Below are 18,325 nucleotides of genomic sequence, written 5' to 3'. Positions count from 1 at the left end.
GACATTGCAGTTGCGGTTCGGTTAAAGAGGAAGCGGCGGCGGCGGCGGAGAAGACACCAAGAGGCCGCAGGTGGATACCGGCTTCAGTAGCTGATGTGGGAGCGGCCGAGGAAGCGGAGAGGCTGTAAAAACACCGTCAGCGTTAGCTGGTGGTGATGAAGGCAGGTTGTCGGGCTAATTTAACACACTGTCGTATCTCTGTCAGTTCCCTGTTCCGTTGTGTCGAGTCACCCGGGTTAGCTAAGCGCTGCAGACACTCAGGTCACAGCCATGTATTATTTATCCCACGTGGAGCTGTGGAGAACATACTGGGAGTGTGTTTCCAGGCCTTACACGGTGTTCATCTGCTCCCTCACGGCCGCACTGTACTATCTGTGGGGCCGGAAGTGTCAGGTCAGTGGCTGTGGTCAAGACTAGCCGATGACTGCACGTTCATCCGTCTTATCTCACGTTTTTTTAATTTATTTTTTCAATTTTTTTAATGATCATTTTCACTGTATCTGATTCTACACTATTCATTTTTTTCTGACTTCGATTAATTAAATTTTTATATTGCAGAAATTTCTTATTCTACCCCACTTTAATCGTATTTTGCTTTATTTTACTTGTTCAAAATTGTTTTATTTGTCCTTATTTTCCACTATTATTTATCGGATTTAATAAATTACTTTTTATTTTTATCCATTTAATTTTTTAATTCTTAAATTCTTTTTTCTTATTTCGATTAATTAAATTTTTAAACTGCAAAAATTTCTTTTTCTACCCCACTTTTAATCATATTTTGCTTTATTTTGCTTGTTAAAATTTCTTTTATTTGTCCTTATTCTTCACAGTTACTTATTTCATTTAATAAATTTAATAAATTATTTTTTATCCCCCTTTTAAGTACAAAGATCAATATTTTTAAGATACTGATCTTTGTGATTTTTTTTCCTACAAACTCCTAACGTGAGCTTTACTGACTATGTTTAAAAATAATGCTAATAATGTTGTATTATTTATGTAGTTCATATATGAAATGTGACTGCACTTCATCCTACCTAATTAAGGCCTCTCTAATGCTGATTTAAGTCAAAAGAATTAAAAAGATTATGTTTACGACTGCAACTAATAGTCTAACAATCAGTAGATGGTGTACAATATATTATAATGCAGTCGTTAGAAGATTTCCCCGGAAAATTTCCCCTGACATGGGGAGTAATAAAGGATTATCTTGTCTTATTTTTTCTTTGTTGTATTTGTCAAAAACTGCAGCTTTGGAAATAATAATGACAGTTTTCTTTGCAAACTTTGCACAACAGACCTTCAGTGTATGTAATGTTTCATTCACAATTTCATTGTAGTGGTCAAATAATTACAACATTTTCTAAAAGACATGAAAAAAGTTAATAATAATCTAGTACATACAATAAATTATGTTAAAAGTATGATGTATTAAGAAACTGTTAAAATTTAAAAAAATGGCCAAATGATGGTCACAGTGGTCTAATAATTATTTCCAAAGCTGGATGAATATAGTACTAAGCAAAAATTTATGCTCTAAAACTAAAATGAGGATTAATTTCACACAAAGTGCAGAAGAATCTTAAATCAATCATCCAAAATGCTTTAAGCTTCTGCTTACAACTGATCTGCTCTTCAAACGGGTGACAGATGCTTGACATGCTTCCTCGTCTGTCACTTTATTTCAAAAACCCCTGTGCTTTCCGGCATTTCATTTTGTCTCTTCTTCCTCCTCAGATGCCAGCTCTGGTTTGCAGCGAGGCTTTTAGCACATTCCTGCACAAACACTGTCCCGTGGTGGCCGAGCGCTTCAGCCCCACTCCCTGGTGCTGGGGAGGCCGGCTCCAAACCCTGGTCTGTGCCCTCATCAAGTCCAGACCTCCCGTCGCTTATCGCAAGTAGGAAGAAACCCTCTGTCCTTTCACTTTCCAGCTGATAAAACACTACCTGTGATTGTAGTATACAAAGTTACAGTATTCATTTATCTAATTCTAAAGAATGAAATAACCCCAAAACTCACTGACAGTTTGAAAGGCTTGTTGTCTTTACAAAATCGCCAAAATTACACCATTTGTCAGAGGTAGAAACTGTAAAAACACAGATTATGAAGTTTGTGACCAAATCTAAGCTTGAATTCAGATTTATTCATAATCTCTTTATTCTACATGCCTCATACAAAGATTTGCAAAAAATACAATATTTGCTCTATCAGTTAAATGAAACTCGTAATGAAATTATTATTGTTTTTTTATGTTTACGTATCAATGTCCCGTCCTCTTCTTCTCTCAGTGAGCTGATCCGTACAGTTGATGGTGGTCAGATCTCTCTGGACTGGGTGGACAATCAGGCCAGCCACAGCTACCCAGAATCCTCCACCCGCCCCACCGTGCTGATCCTCCCGGGTCTGACGGGGAACAGCCAGCAGCCATACGTGCTTCACGCCATTAACCAGGCCACTCGCCACGGCTACAGGTCAGCGCTGCTCCTCACACGGTTTCTGTCCGGTAATTAAATTAGAAGTTGTCCTCAAGCAGTTATGGAAAAGTTTGGAGAAAGTCTTTTCACCGTAATTTTATTTCCTAGATGTGTGGTCTTCAACAACAGAGGCCTTGGAGGGGAAGAGTTGTTGGTAAGTGTTACGATCACGTAAAGAATGATGAAATTCTCACTGTTAATTCTAAAGTTTCCTTTTCAACAGACTTAATGTACATTCACATTCCAGAGGCTGTTTGTTTTTGGAGATTTTCTTTTTTTTTTTTTTTTTTTTACCAAGTAGATTGATTGAATCTCGACAGAAAACAAAGTGGTCTAACCCACAACCCAAATATAGCGTTACAGTGGTGCTTGGAATGTTAGACTGTTCTTGAAAATACAAAACTTTTAACGCATTTTTCTCAAAAATTAAGAAAGTGGATTAAACCACTCTGCTTCCAAACCCTTCAACTGATCCTCATAGCAACTATTGTCTGTGTAGCGGAAGTCTTGTTTAGTTTATTCCTTTAATAGTGCTCCATTGTTAAAAATATTTAAAGCACATCACTGTACTGGGCGACATGTTGTTTTATTATAATGAATTTGAGCTGACTTGAACGTAATCCAACTACCGTTCCACTATAAATACTTACTGGAGCAACATGTGTATTCATCCACAGCTGAAAATAGTCCCCAACAAATGCACTGTTCCACTCTGTTTTCAGAAATGTTTGTTAAAAACTACTACGCCCAGCTACTATAGAATACTACATTAATTTTGAAGGTACTGAACTGATGCTTTTGGCTTTCAAATGCTAAATCCACTCTGGACAAGTTGGAAAGCACTGAGAGACCCACTAAGGCATTGTTGGTTTTTGGTGTTTTTGTTGACAGAAAGATGAGTATGGACTAAGATCAGCTGTTGTATAAGAGTTCACAGTAACACAAAATGCAGTACTTCATGTAACATACCTCATCTGTCTCTGCTTGCTTGAGACGCCGGTGACCTACTGCGCTGCCAATACCTCTGATCTGGAACGAGTGGTGACCCATGTCAAAGGACTTTACCCCCATGCCCCTGTGCTTGGTGCTGGTGTATCCCTGGGAGGGTGAGTGTAATGGTTTCCACTGGCGAGCTGGGAAAATAGGTCTAGTTTATGCCCAATTTATTTACTTCTATTTTCTCCTCTCTCCTCCCTTGGATTGTCCTCCATCTTTGACACCTTTTCTGTTTATCTCGTGCTCTTCTTTCACCTTCTGCAGCATGGTGTTGTTAAACTATCTGGCCCGTAAGCGCTCAGAGTCGGGGATGGTGGCTGGTATCACCATCTCCGTCCCCTGGGATGCTCAGAAATCATCCGACTCAATGGAAGAACCTCTCAACTGGCTGCTCTTTAACAAGTACCTCACGAGTGGCCTGTGCCGTGCTGTTACCAGGTCAGACGAGTTGCAGTTTCATGACTACGCTTACTTCAGCTAATCGTGGTAGAAGTTTTTTAACATCTCTGTTTCTCACAGGCACAGAAAGATTCTGGAGAAGGTGGTGGATGTTGACTACGTCCTGAAGGTACGACACAGTTTTGTTATTATTATTATGACCACCTGCCTAGTATTGTGTTGGTCCCTGTTATGTCATCAAGAATGCTCTAAATCATTGGGTCTGGACCAGAGGACCTCTCAGGGTGTCCATGGGGTCTGGCAGTGGATCCTTTGGGATCTCTGGCTTGTGCAGTGGGGCCTCTGGGAATCAAACTTGTTCCACTGCATCCTGTTGATGTTTGATCAGAATGGGGTCTAGGAAGTGTGGAGGTCAAATCAACATCTTGGGTGATTGTCATGTTCCTCAAGATGTTCCTGATTGTTTGAGGTTTTTGTGATGTGGTGGGGTGCATTTTCCTGCAGTGACATTTAGGATTTCCATTTGTATGAAGGAGTGTGTTTGTTCTGGGACAATGTTTATTTGAGTATCTAAGTCTCATCAACACAGACGCCAAAATCCAAGGTGTTCCAGCAGAACACCTCATAGTACCAATATCATCAATGTTGTTCACTTCACCAGTCAGTGGTCATAATGTTGTCGCTGATCGGTTTAAATTTGCCTTTTCACTTCGTTGTCAACTCATTTCATGTCCTCTTCTAGGCGCGGACTATCCGTGAGTTTGACGAACGCTTCACGTCTCTGCTGTTTGGTTATAAATCTTGTACGGATTACTACCGTGATGCCAGTCCAGATAAAAAACTCCCCAGAACAGCTGTACCCATCTTGTGTCTAAACGCCGCTGATGACCCCTTCTCTCCCCAAACTGGTGAGTAGATAACAGGAGACATTCAGCATTCTGTTAGACTGTTAACTTTCTATCTGTGGCAGTGTATGCACCACGTGTTAGTCAATGCTTATGAAATCAGTGTCTTGACTATATCTGTTCCTGCTTACTATACAGAATAATGTTTGTTATGTAAAGCTGCATTTTTACATTTGACTGAACAGGGCACTGGTTTCACCTCCTTGCTATGCTATTTTCCTTTTAATGTACAAATCTTTGCATTCAAATCAGATTTCTTCACTTGAATTCATTGCAAAATATGAATGAAATTGTACACAAACTCTTGCTGAACATCTGCTCATCAATAGATAGTTCAAGGTACAGATCTTCTATAAACACTACACATGGGGTGCACAGGGAAGCCTCTAGTCTCCACTCACACAGGTGGGTGACCAAAATTTACTTTGAAGAGTGAAAAAATGGCAGATTTAGTCAATTTGAAAGCCATTAGTTGTATCTACATGGGCTGTATTTTATATACAAAATTTTTCTTCTGTGTGGATAAGCGACACATGCATTTGAAACACAAATATTGCTCTCAATCATGTTTATTTACCTATAAGAAACCAAAATTGTGATTAATATTTGATTAAATGTACAGCCCTAATTTCTGCTAAAACGCAGTGCTGATCATCATGGTGCCAAAGCAGTGTACAGATGGTTTCTTTCATGTAACTGGTTGGGGGAAAAAGACTTATTTTCTTAAGTTTTTTCATACTTTGTACCATATTTTTGGGACTAACTGGTGTGGAAGTAGGGTACCACAGTGGCTTGGTGGTTAGCACTTTTGCCTTGCGGCTAGAAGATTCCCGCTTCACGTCCCAGCCTTTCTGAGCTCTTTCTGCATGGAGTTTGCATGTTCTCCCTATACATGCGTGGGTTTTCTCTGGGTACTCCGGCTTCATGCATTTATTCATGCATTTGTCCATGATATCCTCAGGACAGACAAGAGAACAAATGCATCTGTACTCAAGGAGCTAGGAGTTGAAAAAACACTGGGGGCTAGCATCATCGCAAGGAAACTCAGTAACTATTGGTCATGTTGGACATCACTGCCTTGAGAAAACAGTCATTCAAGGGATGGTTAACAGAAAGAGAATGAGAGGTAGACCCGCAGCGAGTTGGCTTGACCACATCAAAGAGATCACAGAAACTGGAATTGCAGAGGCTACTAGAGCTGCTGCTGACTGTAGACGATGATGCTCTCTCATTCAAACACACTAGCATTTATTTATGCTACATATGCTGTTTGTCCCTATATGTAACCCTGTGATAGACTGCTGACCTGTCCAGGGTGTCCCCTGCCTTCACTGTAAGTCAGCTGGGATAGACTCAAGCCCCCCACGACCCTGATGAGGATTAAGCTGTGTATAAATAATGGATGGATTTATCTCCTATCTGTTCTGTGAAAACACAGCCTGCAGTTCATCCTGGTTCAACCAAAAACGTCCCTGAATTGCAACTGTTTGTTGCAGCTCAGTCACTAACGGCTTCTTGGTTGCACAGAGGAGCACAGAAATTTTGGTTTTCTCAAGGTTTCTTAAGGTAGACTATATGGTTTATTTGAGTGATTTCTTAATCAATTGGCTTCCATAACAGATGAGTAGTTTAAGAATGAGGATTACGCATTGTATAGATGATGGATGGATGGATGGATGGATGGATGGATGGATGGGAGTAATGACTTGTGTTGACCACGTTAATGTTTCCTTATAGAAGAGATTGGATCGACATGGATTTTTGGTCAAAATTCTACTTTAAATGTGATTGGATGAAAAAGAAGTGGCCACAGAGTCTTTAGTTTTTGAGTATTTGGCTAATGTTGGGTGGTAAAGTCGGATTTTTTTGTTGTTTTTTCTATGCTTTTGCTAATATTTCAGTCTCCATAAGCGGTCTTCTGCCTGAGACGGTTCAGCTTTCTGTCTTAATGGTTTGTCGATGCTTATTAAATCTGATTGTTGCTCAATTCCTGCCTTCACAGCCTTCCCAGTGAACATCGTGCAGAACCTGCCTAACGTCGCCCTGCTGCTGACGGCCCACGGCGGACACATCGCCTTCTTGCAGGGTCTGTTTCCGCGAGGTGAGAGCTACATGGAGCGCCTGTTCGGCCAGTTCGTCCAAGCCGTCTTCGAATACCCAAAAGACATCGAGAAAGCCTGCAGCATCAAAGAGGAGCAGACGGGCGAATAGTGCAAAGACCGTAAGCCGCAAAACATACGAAGCCACTGACATTATAGCAGTAGAACAGCAGTTCACGAGAATGCAGTGCTTAGCTTTGCATGCAGTTACCCCAACACGGCAGTCCTGTGTCTTCCTCATGTTTGCAGGGAGATGACCAACTGTATTGTGCAACTCTGCTAATCTACCTCATCATCTCAGGTTCTCTTTAAATAAGCAATCGAAGAAGTAGAAGAAAAAGAAATTAAGCTGTGGAAGCTATGTTGAAGCTATATGTATTTAAGAAACCTTGGAGCATCTGAAAAGCTCAAGACACAATAAGAAAATATAGTATTTTTAAATTATTTATCCCCCCCAAAAACAAAAAACGCTTTTAATTGTATTATTTCCCCCACATTAGCCAGCCGTCCCAGCTGCACATGAAGCACTGTTGTGTGTATAGAAAACAAAACTCATTCCTTGAATACTACACCTTTTTGCTGTTGGAAAAAAAAGAACCAATGAACTGAATGTAAAAACTAGAGCAGTAGTATTGTTGTTGTCCTCTTGATAAAAGTGTGCTATTTCTTTTGCCTCACGCACTACTTTGGTTTTGCCAGATATATTTTCTTTGAGGTGTGTCACTGAAGGTTCAACCTTGCATGCTTTTTCAGTATGCTTCAGTGCAACACTACATAAACAGCACATCGGAGGTAAAAAAGCTGACAATGTTAAAAAAAAAAACTGCAAAGCGTACTGTAGTATTTCAGATATTTGTAAAAATTGTAATATCTGTTGGTTTTTAATTTATCGTCATCTGCCTTTTTTTGTCATCTGTGCACAATGTTTAGGGACCAGATGAAGGAATGTTTATCATGTCAAGATTGTAGCTACTTGATAATGGTTTATTGTGTTTGCAGGAATTTGACTTGAATTTAATCCCATTATTGCACGATCAATTAGAAAATATCTAGTTTATGTGGCTGCTCTAAAGCAGAGGTGTCAAAGTCATCTTGGTTCAGGGGCCACATTCAGCCCAGTTTGATGTCTAGTGGGCTGCACCAGTAAAATCAGAGCATAGTAACCTATGAATAACCATAACTCCAAATTTTCCTTTGTTTTAGTGCAAAAAATTGCATTCTGAAAATGTCCACATGAAAGGAATTATCTTTTCACAAAACATCATGAACAAACTGAAGTTTCTGAAGAAAAATAAGTTCAATTTCAACATTATTATGCCTCAGTTTATCATTTACACATTAAGACTTGTAGATCACAGAGTGTCTATAAGACACAAAACATTTAACTGAATAATACAGCATTTTATTTTATGGTCCATATGACAAGTCAGACAAAAAAAAAGACCAAAAACAAGACAAAAATGTTACAAAAATGAGACACAAAACAACAAAAGCAAGAAACAAAATGACAAAAGAATGAGACAAACGACATGAAACAAAACAAAAAATGAGACAACAAAGTTACAAAGCGACAAAAAAACAACAAAAACAAGACAAAATGTTACAAAAATGAGACACAAAATGACAAAAAAATGGATACACGACACACACGAGACAGAAAAAAGACACAAAACAACAAAAACGAGACAAAAAAACAATTAAGTGAAACAAAATGAGAGAAGTAAGACAAAAAACACAAGTGAGACAAAAAGGAAACACAAATCGACAAAAGCGAGAAAGAAAACGACAAAAGTCAGACAAAAAAACAGGACAAAATATTCCACAAATAAGGCACAAAAGAACAATGAGCAATCTCGTTTTTTACTTGATGGTGAAAACAACTTGTCATGGTCTAGAAATTATTTAAAATTTATAGTTTAAAAATTTACAATTTGCAGTTGGTGTCTTCTCTGTAATTTTTACACTTTACGAAGTCGTCCCACGGGCCGTTTTGGACCCTCTGGAGGGCCGGTTTTGGCCCGTGGGCCGCATGTTTGACACCCCTGTTCTAAAGCTTCTAATCCAACTCTTCTTTTTTTGCCATCTGCGCACATTGTTTAGGGAACAGATGAAGGAATGTTTATCATGTCAAGATTGTAGCGACTTGATAGTATTTTATTGTGTTTGCAGGAGTTTGACTTGACCTGGTCCTTGTGTTTCACCAAGGACCAGGTCAGTATGATGTTGGTGCACTGATGATAAACCCATTTTATGGTGCTATTACCAAATATTATTTTAAAATTCATGTGAATTTTTTTAGCAGAAGCTACTGTTTTAATTGACTCTAAGTGGCTCCACATTAAGAGTCAATTATTAGAATTCTTTTAAAGACCATAGCAGCTAATGTTGCTTATTGTTGGCTTTTAATTAGCAGCATGACTTTTCAGTATAATCAGCTGGTTGTTTACCACATTCACATGCCTTTAGTTGCTCTGTTGGCTGACGTTTTTGTAATCACGGTGCTTTTGCAATATCAATCGAGGTTGTAATTATTTGGGCATTATTCATTGTATCTTTTGGTCATGTTTTATTTAATTGCACTTGAATTAAAGAATGACGGTGATATGACTTAAAATTTCTGCTGGTGACTTTGTATGGTGAGTAAAACACCTGTGCAGATCCACATGAACTCGGTGACACCAGACCGTGATCCGTAGCGATGCCTGGATCACTGGGTTGCTCCTTAATGGAAAAATGCCACGACCCCTCATGCCACTGAGTCTGAGTAAAAATCAGAGGGGGCCTTTTTATCTCGGAGCGGTGGGGTCATTAATGTCGCTGATTAACCAGGAGGATATCAATAATTAACCGTGAACAATAAAAGCCCACGCCCTCTGTCACAATTCTAACCCTCTAACCTCATTTACATTCATTTGCAGCCTGGAAAACATTCAGTGGCGTTTAAGTCTGTGGGGAAAAAATAGAAATCTGCATTTTCCGACTCGGGTAGATAGAATCTGAGTTGACCTGGTTGCCCTCGGTAACTCCAAATAGCTGTTATGTGAATGCAGAGGAAAGAATGTGGGTGCTTTTCTCAGTTTACAGACATATAAAGGTGGAAAAATTCACAAATCTCTCAAAAAACATACACATGGAATATGGATAGGCCTACTGTCATCCTGCTGGGGCAAAAATATGTCCTCGGGTGTCAGTAAAACACCACACTGAGCATGATTTTTACAGTTTTCTCCCCACTCCATCCTGGATTCATCTACCTGGTGTGATGGGAGGAGCCTCAGGTGATGGTTAATGATTCAACACAGCTGCTGAGATTGACAGATACAGAAAGAGGAAGGAGGAAAGATTGAGTGAGAGAGAGAGAGAGAGAGAGAGAGTTAGAGCTGGAGAGAAGTAAAAATAGTAAACCTGAAGACATGGCAGTGTAAGAGGAGAAAGTGCAGCAGCAGAAGAAGAAGGAGAAGGAGAAGAAACAGCAGCAGAAGAAGTAATGCTGGAGAGGTTGCAGAGTGCATGCTTTGTGTCTGCTCGGGTGTTTCCAGACCATCTGCGGGTCAAGCAGAAATTCTATGCAAAGCGAATACTTCTCTACAACTGAAAGTGGATTTGTGAGCAGTTTAGGGTGATTTTTTTATTTATTTTTTTTTGCTTCCTCTGATCCATGCGGCCTTTTTAGGCTGGACTCTTCTTCTCTCCTGATCACACACTGCCTGCAGGTGAGTCCATGCCCCTGTTCAACACAATAGTGTCTCTTATAGTGTGTTTAAAGCACATGTTTGCAGCTTTTGTGTAACATTACAGCATTACACTTGCATATAAAGATGAGGATTTGCAGCTCAGGGTAAGTGTGCATCTTAAACACACCAGTCTAGACTCCTGTTCTCTCCCAGTTTCTATTACAGTACGCCTGATGAGAATTCAGCTGTAGTTACACATGGCCATGAATTAATAATGAAGCAGTATGAAGTGTACGGTACGCTGGCTGTATCAGTGTTAGGGCAGCTAGCATCATGTTCAGCTGAACAGCAGACACAAATACATGTTTTTGTTTTTCGCTAATTTCCCATTTCCTGGCTTCTCCCAGAATCATTCGCTGGATGCTTTTATAATTGTTTGTTCTTGTTACAGTTGATCTAATATGGCTGAAAACATCTCATTGTACTGTTGCTCATAAATAACAAAACGGCGACTACACACCAAGCAGTGCAAACCTGCTTCACCCTTCCCCTCGCCCCAGGCTCAACACTCGGACTAACAGAGGTTTTCCTTCATTAAATGTTCACCGCTAAAGGTTATCATTTCAATCCGCCCAGTTTGTTTTTCCTTTTTGCTGCAAGTTCCTAGAAAGCTCACAAATTGTGTTTGTGCGCAGCTCTGTGTGCTTTGGTGGCAGGTTAATAAAACACCCCCGAGGCAGATCTCACTTCCTCTTGCAGCATGTATGGATCTTTTTTTTCTCCTTTTGGTCTCGGTTATATTCCCTGTAAACCCTCAAAGACCATTAAGCCTTGTCTTTCTTGCAGGACAAGCTTGTTAACACTTAGCACTGCAGTTACATGATCAAAGAAAAAATCAAATTTACATGAACGCTCTAAAGCAGAGGTGTCAAATTCATCTTAGTTCAGGGACAACATTTAGCCCAATTTGATCTCAACTGGGCTGGACCAGTAAAATCAGAGCAAAATAACCGATAAATAACGAAAATTCCACATTTTTCCTTTTTTTAGTGCAAAAGTACAATTCTGAAAATGTATGAAATTATCTTTTTGCAAAACATCATGAACAACCTGAAATTTCTGAAGAAAAATAAGTTGAATTTTAACATTATGCCTCAGTTTATCATTTACACATTACGACTTCCAGATCAGAGTGTCTACAAAGACACAAAACATTTAGTCTCAGGTATCTGGGACTGAATGATACAGTATTTTACTTTATGAGCAAAATGACCAAAGTCAGACCAAAAAAAGACACAAAGTGACAAAAACTGGACAAACAACACAAGCGAGACAAAAACAAGACACAAAACAAGAAAAACGAGAAACAAAATGACAAAACATGAGACAAACGACAAAAGTCAGACAAAAAAGACAAAAAACCCCAAAAACAAGACAAAATATTACAAAAACGAGACACAGAGCGACAAAAAAATGGACAAAAAACACAAGCGAGACAAAAAAAGACACGAAACGAGAAATCGAGACAATAAACAATGAGTAAAGCGAAACACAATATGACAAAAACGAGACAAAAAACACAAGCAAGACAAAAAGGAAACACAACAAAAGACAAAAAAACAACAAAACAAGACAAAATATTACAAAACAAAACAAGACGACAAATGCAAGAAATAAATTGACAAAAAATGGATAAACGACAGAAACAAAACAAAAAAAGAGAAAAATTTGACAAAAAAGTTACAAACCGACACTTATATGGACAAACGACACAAGTGAGACAAAAAAAACCAAAACAACAAAAACGACGAATAAAGTGAAACACAAAATGACAAAAATCAGACAAAAAACACAAGCGAGACAAAAAGGAAACACAAAATGACAAAAACATGAGACAAATGACAAAAGTCAGACAAAAAGCAAGACAAAACATGACAAAAATGAGACACAAAACAACAAGACAATGGACAAACAACACAAGCGACACAAAAACCCCCACAAAATGACAAAAACAAGACAAAAAACTAATAAAGTGAAACACAAAATGACAAAAATAAGACAAAAAAACAACAAAACAAGACAAAATATTACAAAAATGAGACACAAAATGACAAAAGAACAGTGAACAATCTAATATTTTACTTTATAATCAAAACAACTTGTCATTGTCTACAAATGATTTCAAATTTATAGTTTCACAACTTTACAATATGAAGTTAATGTCTTCTCTGTAATTTTTAAACTTTACAAGTCGTCCTGCGGGCCGGATTGGACCCTCTGGAGGGCCGCTTTTGGCCCCCGGGCCGCATGTTTGACAGCCCTGCTCTAAAGCTGCTAATCCAACTCTTTATTCTGCCGTTTTAGGTTCCACTCCCACAGTTTCTGCTCGTCTGCTGTGACTTTATGATTCAGTTTGACATCAGGTCTAATCTCCGTCCAATGTTCAGGGTGAGGCGGCAGTAATAGGGGTCACGTGATTCGTGGCTGATCATCACAAGCAAACAGCTCGTCCGGCTCAGGTTGATTGGATGCATGTGTGTGTGTTAAATAACCTTGTGTTTGTATTGATTGCAGTGTTTTGCCTGTCAACGGAGGCATAAACACGTTTCCAATGGCAGTGAAGGGAAAACATTAAAGAGCTTTTGTAAACCTCAGCGAGGAGAGGCTTTAGATCTGACATGCGGTTAACCTCGTTGTAAATCTCCTGCAGCAGCTAATGAATCTGTCAGTTAACTCCAGTTAGACACACAAGCTTTTGTAGTAGAGGTTGTCTCACATTGTGGTAGCAGCACACAAGTTCAAAGAAGGAAAGTAATAAGCTCACGGGCTGCAAAAACCCAACTGCTAATGAAGGTTTTTACACTTGTTTGACTGGTTTTGTGCCGTTGCATGCTATAGGAACAGCAGCAGATCTTTAGTAAGAGCCTGCAGGGTGTGATGGCATTCAGAAAGCAGCCTGCTGACTGTCCATCATTAGTCTGCATTATTCAGCGGGACTCTTGCTGTGTGCAGGCAGCAGAGTGGAGCTGTGGAAAAAAAGCACAGTTCCAGTTTAAATATGATGTTTGGGGGCTGCTGTATGTAAGTCTTCACACATATCGCCATGTATGCTCGGTGCTCAGATGCATAATTTAAGCTTCATCTCTTCTTCTTGTTGCATCTCCTCCCGTATATCTTCATTTTGAAATCTTCTCTCATGCAGCTATGGAGAAGCAACTGGAGGAGCTGAAGCAGCAGCTGGAGAAGCAATGTTTGATCAACCAGGAGCTGCAGAGGCAAAACAAAGACCTGGGTGAGTACAGCATTATATCACCATAAAGAGTCCTTCTGTTTTATGCCTTATGGCTTCGGTTGGGTGAAATGTGTGAACCGCTGATGACACTCGTGGATGAGGTCCAGCTGTGATGTGACAACACCCAGCTGTCATGAAGCACTGCAATGATTACTGCACCGAAGTACAGACGTAGTTGTACTTATGCACTGTAGTACATGTTAGTAGACTTTTGAAGTGTCCTGGAGGTAACAAGACCAGTCAAAAGTTTGGACACACTTTCTCATTCATTTGAATTATTTCCTACATTGTAGATTAATACTAAAGATGTCAAAACTATAAAAGAATACACATGGAATTATGTAGTAAACTAAAAAGTGTTAAACATTATTAATAAATAAGAACAATAATTAAAATATACAAAAACCGTTGAATGAGGTGTGTCCAAACTTTTGACTGGTAGCGTACATAGACTGTGGAGTAGCTCAGCATGTTTAATAGAACAGAAATAATGTTTTTAATTTTAAAATATAAGCTTATGTTTAGCCAATTCTATTAAGTCTATGTGTGCTGAGTGCATTGGAAAGTGCATAAAAATGCAACAGGCAGCTAATAATACTTAATATTATCGGTCATTCCAGAACTGGAGGACATTTGGGCTTCAAAATTTTTGAAAAATAAACCTTGTCTTTTCCAGTTTTCTGCTCCATATTCATCAATAATAGGTAATAAACTATCTAAGGCTTGATTGGCTCATCTTACACATCAATGGCAGCATTTTTATTCCATGTTTTCTGTGTTGTTTGCTAACCCTACTCTAATCACAGTAACAGGGTTGCTAATCCATGCTAATGTGATCTTTTTCTCAGCAGTAGAAGCTAGATATTTAGCTGCTGTTACTGCTGACCAAGAGGACAAACTGACTGATGGAAAAAAAAGTCAAGAAAAAAATCAAACAAATTTGCCTTCTCTTGATAATATGCATAACAGGGTTGCATGAGGTAGAGTGAGACATCCAGTCAAGGCTGACAATGTTCTGAAAATAAAAGAGAGGACACAGATTTGCTCTACCCATTCTTTTTGAAAACAAGAGATTATTCTCTTGGGACAAGAGACAAATGCCATTTTAGGAAGAACTCCAGACTTCTTTAATGTTTTAAAAAATATTTTCAAACATTCTTTTCTCCTAGTTTTTTTTCCCGATTTGGTCTCAGGACAAATACATTTACACAACAACTGCATGTTTTAGTATTTTGTTCATGGATTATTTGAAATCTGATTGGTGGGACGTAAAATGTCCTCAGCTCTGGAATGACCCTTAATTCTTGGTGGCATACTTTCAACAAGGTTTTGGAAACATTCCTCAGAGACTTTGGTCCTCTAATTCTGGAATGACCCTTATATACTTATGGTGAAATATATGGTAAGAAGAAAAAAATGTGTTTTGTGGTTTTCATGCACTTGAAAAGGTGAAGTTGATTGTTTGCATGCACTCCCACCATAGTAGTAACCATAGTAACTAAAGACTGTAGTGGATTACTGTCATTATTGATGACAATGTCACCAAAACAACAGAAAAATTCTTAGTGCTTGCAAGTTGTGCAGCTAATGTAGCTAACATTTTATTCATGTGCTAACATAACTGCACAAGGGTTTTCTAATCATCAATGAGCCTTTCAACACCATTAGCTAACACAATGTAGCATTAGAACACAGGAGTGATGGTTGCTGGAAATGTTCCTCTGTACCTCTATGGAGATATTCCATTAAAAATCAGCTGTTTCCAGCTACAATAGTCATTTACCACATTAACAATGTCTAGACTGGATCTATCATTCATTTAATGTTATCTTCATTGAAAAAAAACTGCTTTTCTTTCAACAATAAGGACATTTCTAAGTGACCCCAAACTTTTGAACAGTCATGTACATGATATGATAGACAATAGCAAATGTAATGCATTTTTCAGGGGCAACGTTCCAATTTCACGTGTGCTATTTTATTATCATGTGTGATATTGCTTTACTATCTCAGTGTCATTGCCAGTAGTATTTCTCACTTTTCTGTTCTTGTCTTACTTGTTTTATTTTCAGTAATGTATCTGACTTTTCTACTAGGCACTGCATTGTTCAGGTTACGTACTTTCTGAGCAATATCTTGGAAAAGAATTTCCTTGGGGATTAATGAAGTCTCAACTTATTTCAGTCTATCTTGCCTTAGCTTAGCATATGTTTGAGCTGGAAACCAATTCTGAAGAGGAATGATGCAACAGAAAGCCCCACCATCGGATTGATTCCTTTGTTTTGTTACGTCTGAAACCCTGACTGCTTATTGCTCTCATAATACGTTTTGTAGCGTATAAAAAACACCACATGAACATTTATAAGATAAAACACATGATTAGGGTGTTTAAGTTTTGTTATCATTTTCTCTTCACTTTCACATTTACTCACCGTGTCATTAGGTTCAGGCACCAAAACTAAGTGGTTGAATTTATGCAAATGTCACACCTCGAGTTAAAACTAACCCTTTCACTACATTTATGACAAAATGTGACAGAAAAATGCAGTTTAGTTGTGTAGAAATGGAATTTTTGTGAGACTACATTCGTCTTGCTCATACATTTCCTATCGACGCCTGCTATAAAGGGTCCTTGCACTAAATGGCATGTTTTTTGTGATGTTTTGTACGTTGAATTTGTTTCCCCGCTTTTATGTCCACAGAACAACGACTGCAGGAAAAAGAAAAACTTCTGCAAGAGCTGCACAGCCAGTATCATGATCTGGGTAACACGGGCACCAGGAGCAGGGACTCACCTTTCTACATATGCTGTGTGAACTCTAATGGCCATCTTTAACCATCTATTTGTTTTTGTGTGTTTGCCACTGCAGAGTTTCCCTCTCAGAGCGGTAATGAGATTGAACCGGAGGTCAGGAAGAGCCGAGCTGCTGTCATTGCCCCCGAACCAATCCCTGAGACCCTGGAGATTACACGCACCAGGGTCAAGAAGACTGTCAGGTCAGGAACTAATTGCCTCTTGTGTGCATGAGTTATGGATCTGTATGTTGCGTGGGAGCGCCTCGAAATTTCAATGACCTTTACATCAAGATGACTTCTTCCACCTCTTGTCTCTAGCGAGACGAGTCTGATTGTCAAAGCGATCCAGAAGAACGATTTCCTGAGCCGCCTGGACGACGAGCAGATAGCCATGATGGTGGATCTTCTAATGGTTTCCAACTCCAAACCTGGAGACGAAATCATTAAAGAAGGTTCTGAAGGAGACACGATGTACATAGTGGCAGGTGGGACGCGCCTAACCTCTGTGATGGTTGTGTTTGGAGACTTTTATTTAAAAATTCAACATTCTTTTAAAATGTATATGTGGAAAATTTATACCACAGAAAGGATTTTCAAAAGATATTTGCTTCTCTTTTCAGCTGGTGAACTCCTCGTCACGCAGGCCGGCCGAGACCTCCGAACTCTAACCAGTGGTGATATTTTCGGAGAGTTGGCCATTTTGTACAACTGCAAACGGACCGCAACAGTCAAAGGTCAGCCTATGATAACGCCTTCTAGAGGTATTTGCAGATATGGGACATTCCAGAATTGGAGGACGTTTAGGCTTCAAAATTTTTCAAAAATAAACCTTGTCTTCATTTGGATGATGTTCATTTTGTCGTTGACTATCATAGGTTAACGTTATTTCTTTTACACCGACAATCAAAGAAAGGATGGTTTTACGTTAGCTGACATGTTTCAACTGCAGCTGCAGTCTTCTTCAGAGCGTCATCTGACGTGTGCTGACGTGTCCTTTTTATCAGGTGGCTGGTCTGACAGATCTGTCAGAATCTGTCAGATAGGCCACGCCCCCCACCCTCCGGTGGTCTCTGGAGGATGGAGTCCCAGGTATTAGAGGGTGTAGGTCCCCTCGTCCCGCTAAGCAGGCAAGCTGCTAAATGAACCATTATCTCCTGATAATATGAAGTAGAGTGAGACGTTCAATCAAGGCTGACAATGTTCTGAAAATATGAAAATAAGAGAGAACATAGATTTGCTCTGCCCATTCTTTTGGAAAACTGTTTGATAATGTCATTTCCATCATATCATGTGATTCACTGTTTTCTTCTTCTTCTAGCAGATAAAAAGGTTACGCTAATAACGTTGTTGTGGGACACACATTCCATGCATAATAATTATTATTGAAAATATTATGTTGATTATTTTTTTTTTTACCACAATCAGAAGAGACAAAAAAATTGAAAAAAATTATGCAAAAAAAGGAAATCTAAATTTCATTTTAACTGTTTTATGTGATTCAATTTGGTCATCAGGGGGTGGAACAAGAGAAAAATACCATTTTAGGGGGAACTCCAGATTTATTTGGTATTTTTAGAAATATTTTCAAACATTCTTCATTCAGAGTTTTTTTTGTTTGTTTGTTTGTTTGTTTTTTTAGATTTGGCCAAATAAATTTACACAACAACTGCATGTTTTAGTATTTTG

The 18,325-nt window shown here is 39.0% G+C and overlaps 2 protein-coding genes across 7 annotated transcripts in view; both read left to right on the top strand.

Moving 5' to 3' along the window:
* On the top strand, window positions 1-9,484 carry LOC111568228 (phospholipase ABHD3-like). Of its 2 annotated transcripts, none has more exons than XM_023269764.3 (9): window positions 1-161; window positions 1,741-1,901; window positions 2,293-2,475; window positions 2,587-2,632; window positions 3,472-3,584; window positions 3,739-3,912; window positions 3,994-4,042; window positions 4,616-4,781; window positions 6,781-9,484. In XM_023269764.3, exons 1-9 carry the CDS (start codon window positions 156-158, stop codon window positions 6,987-6,989), a joined length of 1,107 nt encoding a protein of 368 aa, XP_023125532.1. In that variant the 5' UTR covers window positions 1-155; the 3' UTR covers window positions 6,990-9,484. The 2 variants fall into 2 exon arrangements, with proteins under 2 accessions (XP_023125532.1, XP_023125534.1); XM_023269766.3 differs by having other exon boundaries at window positions 1-393.
* Window positions 9,485-10,556: 1,072 nt separating this feature from the next.
* Window positions 10,557-18,325, top strand: part of prkg3 (protein kinase cGMP-dependent 3) — a 45,200-nt gene continuing 37,431 nt past the window's right edge. For all 5 annotated transcript variants that reach the window (XR_008603515.1, XR_008603514.1, XR_008603513.1 and 2 more), the window contains exons 1-6: window positions 10,557-10,590; window positions 13,754-13,843; window positions 16,546-16,608; window positions 16,714-16,840; window positions 16,958-17,124; window positions 17,260-17,373. Coding sequence is in view for 2 of the 5 variants with exons in the window: in XM_055015909.1 (XP_054871884.1) it covers window positions 13,756-13,843; window positions 16,546-16,608; window positions 16,714-16,840; window positions 16,958-17,124; window positions 17,260-17,373 (559 nt within the window). In the remaining 3 variants the exon portion in view is untranslated. The remainder of the gene's footprint in view (window positions 10,591-13,753; window positions 13,844-16,545; window positions 16,609-16,713; window positions 16,841-16,957; window positions 17,125-17,259; window positions 17,374-18,325) is intronic.

This window comes from Amphiprion ocellaris, chromosome 12 (assembly GCF_022539595.1).
Source record: "Amphiprion ocellaris isolate individual 3 ecotype Okinawa chromosome 12, ASM2253959v1, whole genome shotgun sequence".
In the NCBI taxonomy this organism is placed as follows: domain Eukaryota; kingdom Metazoa; phylum Chordata; class Actinopteri; family Pomacentridae; genus Amphiprion; species Amphiprion ocellaris.
This window is presented reverse-complemented; position numbering and strand designations above follow the sequence as displayed.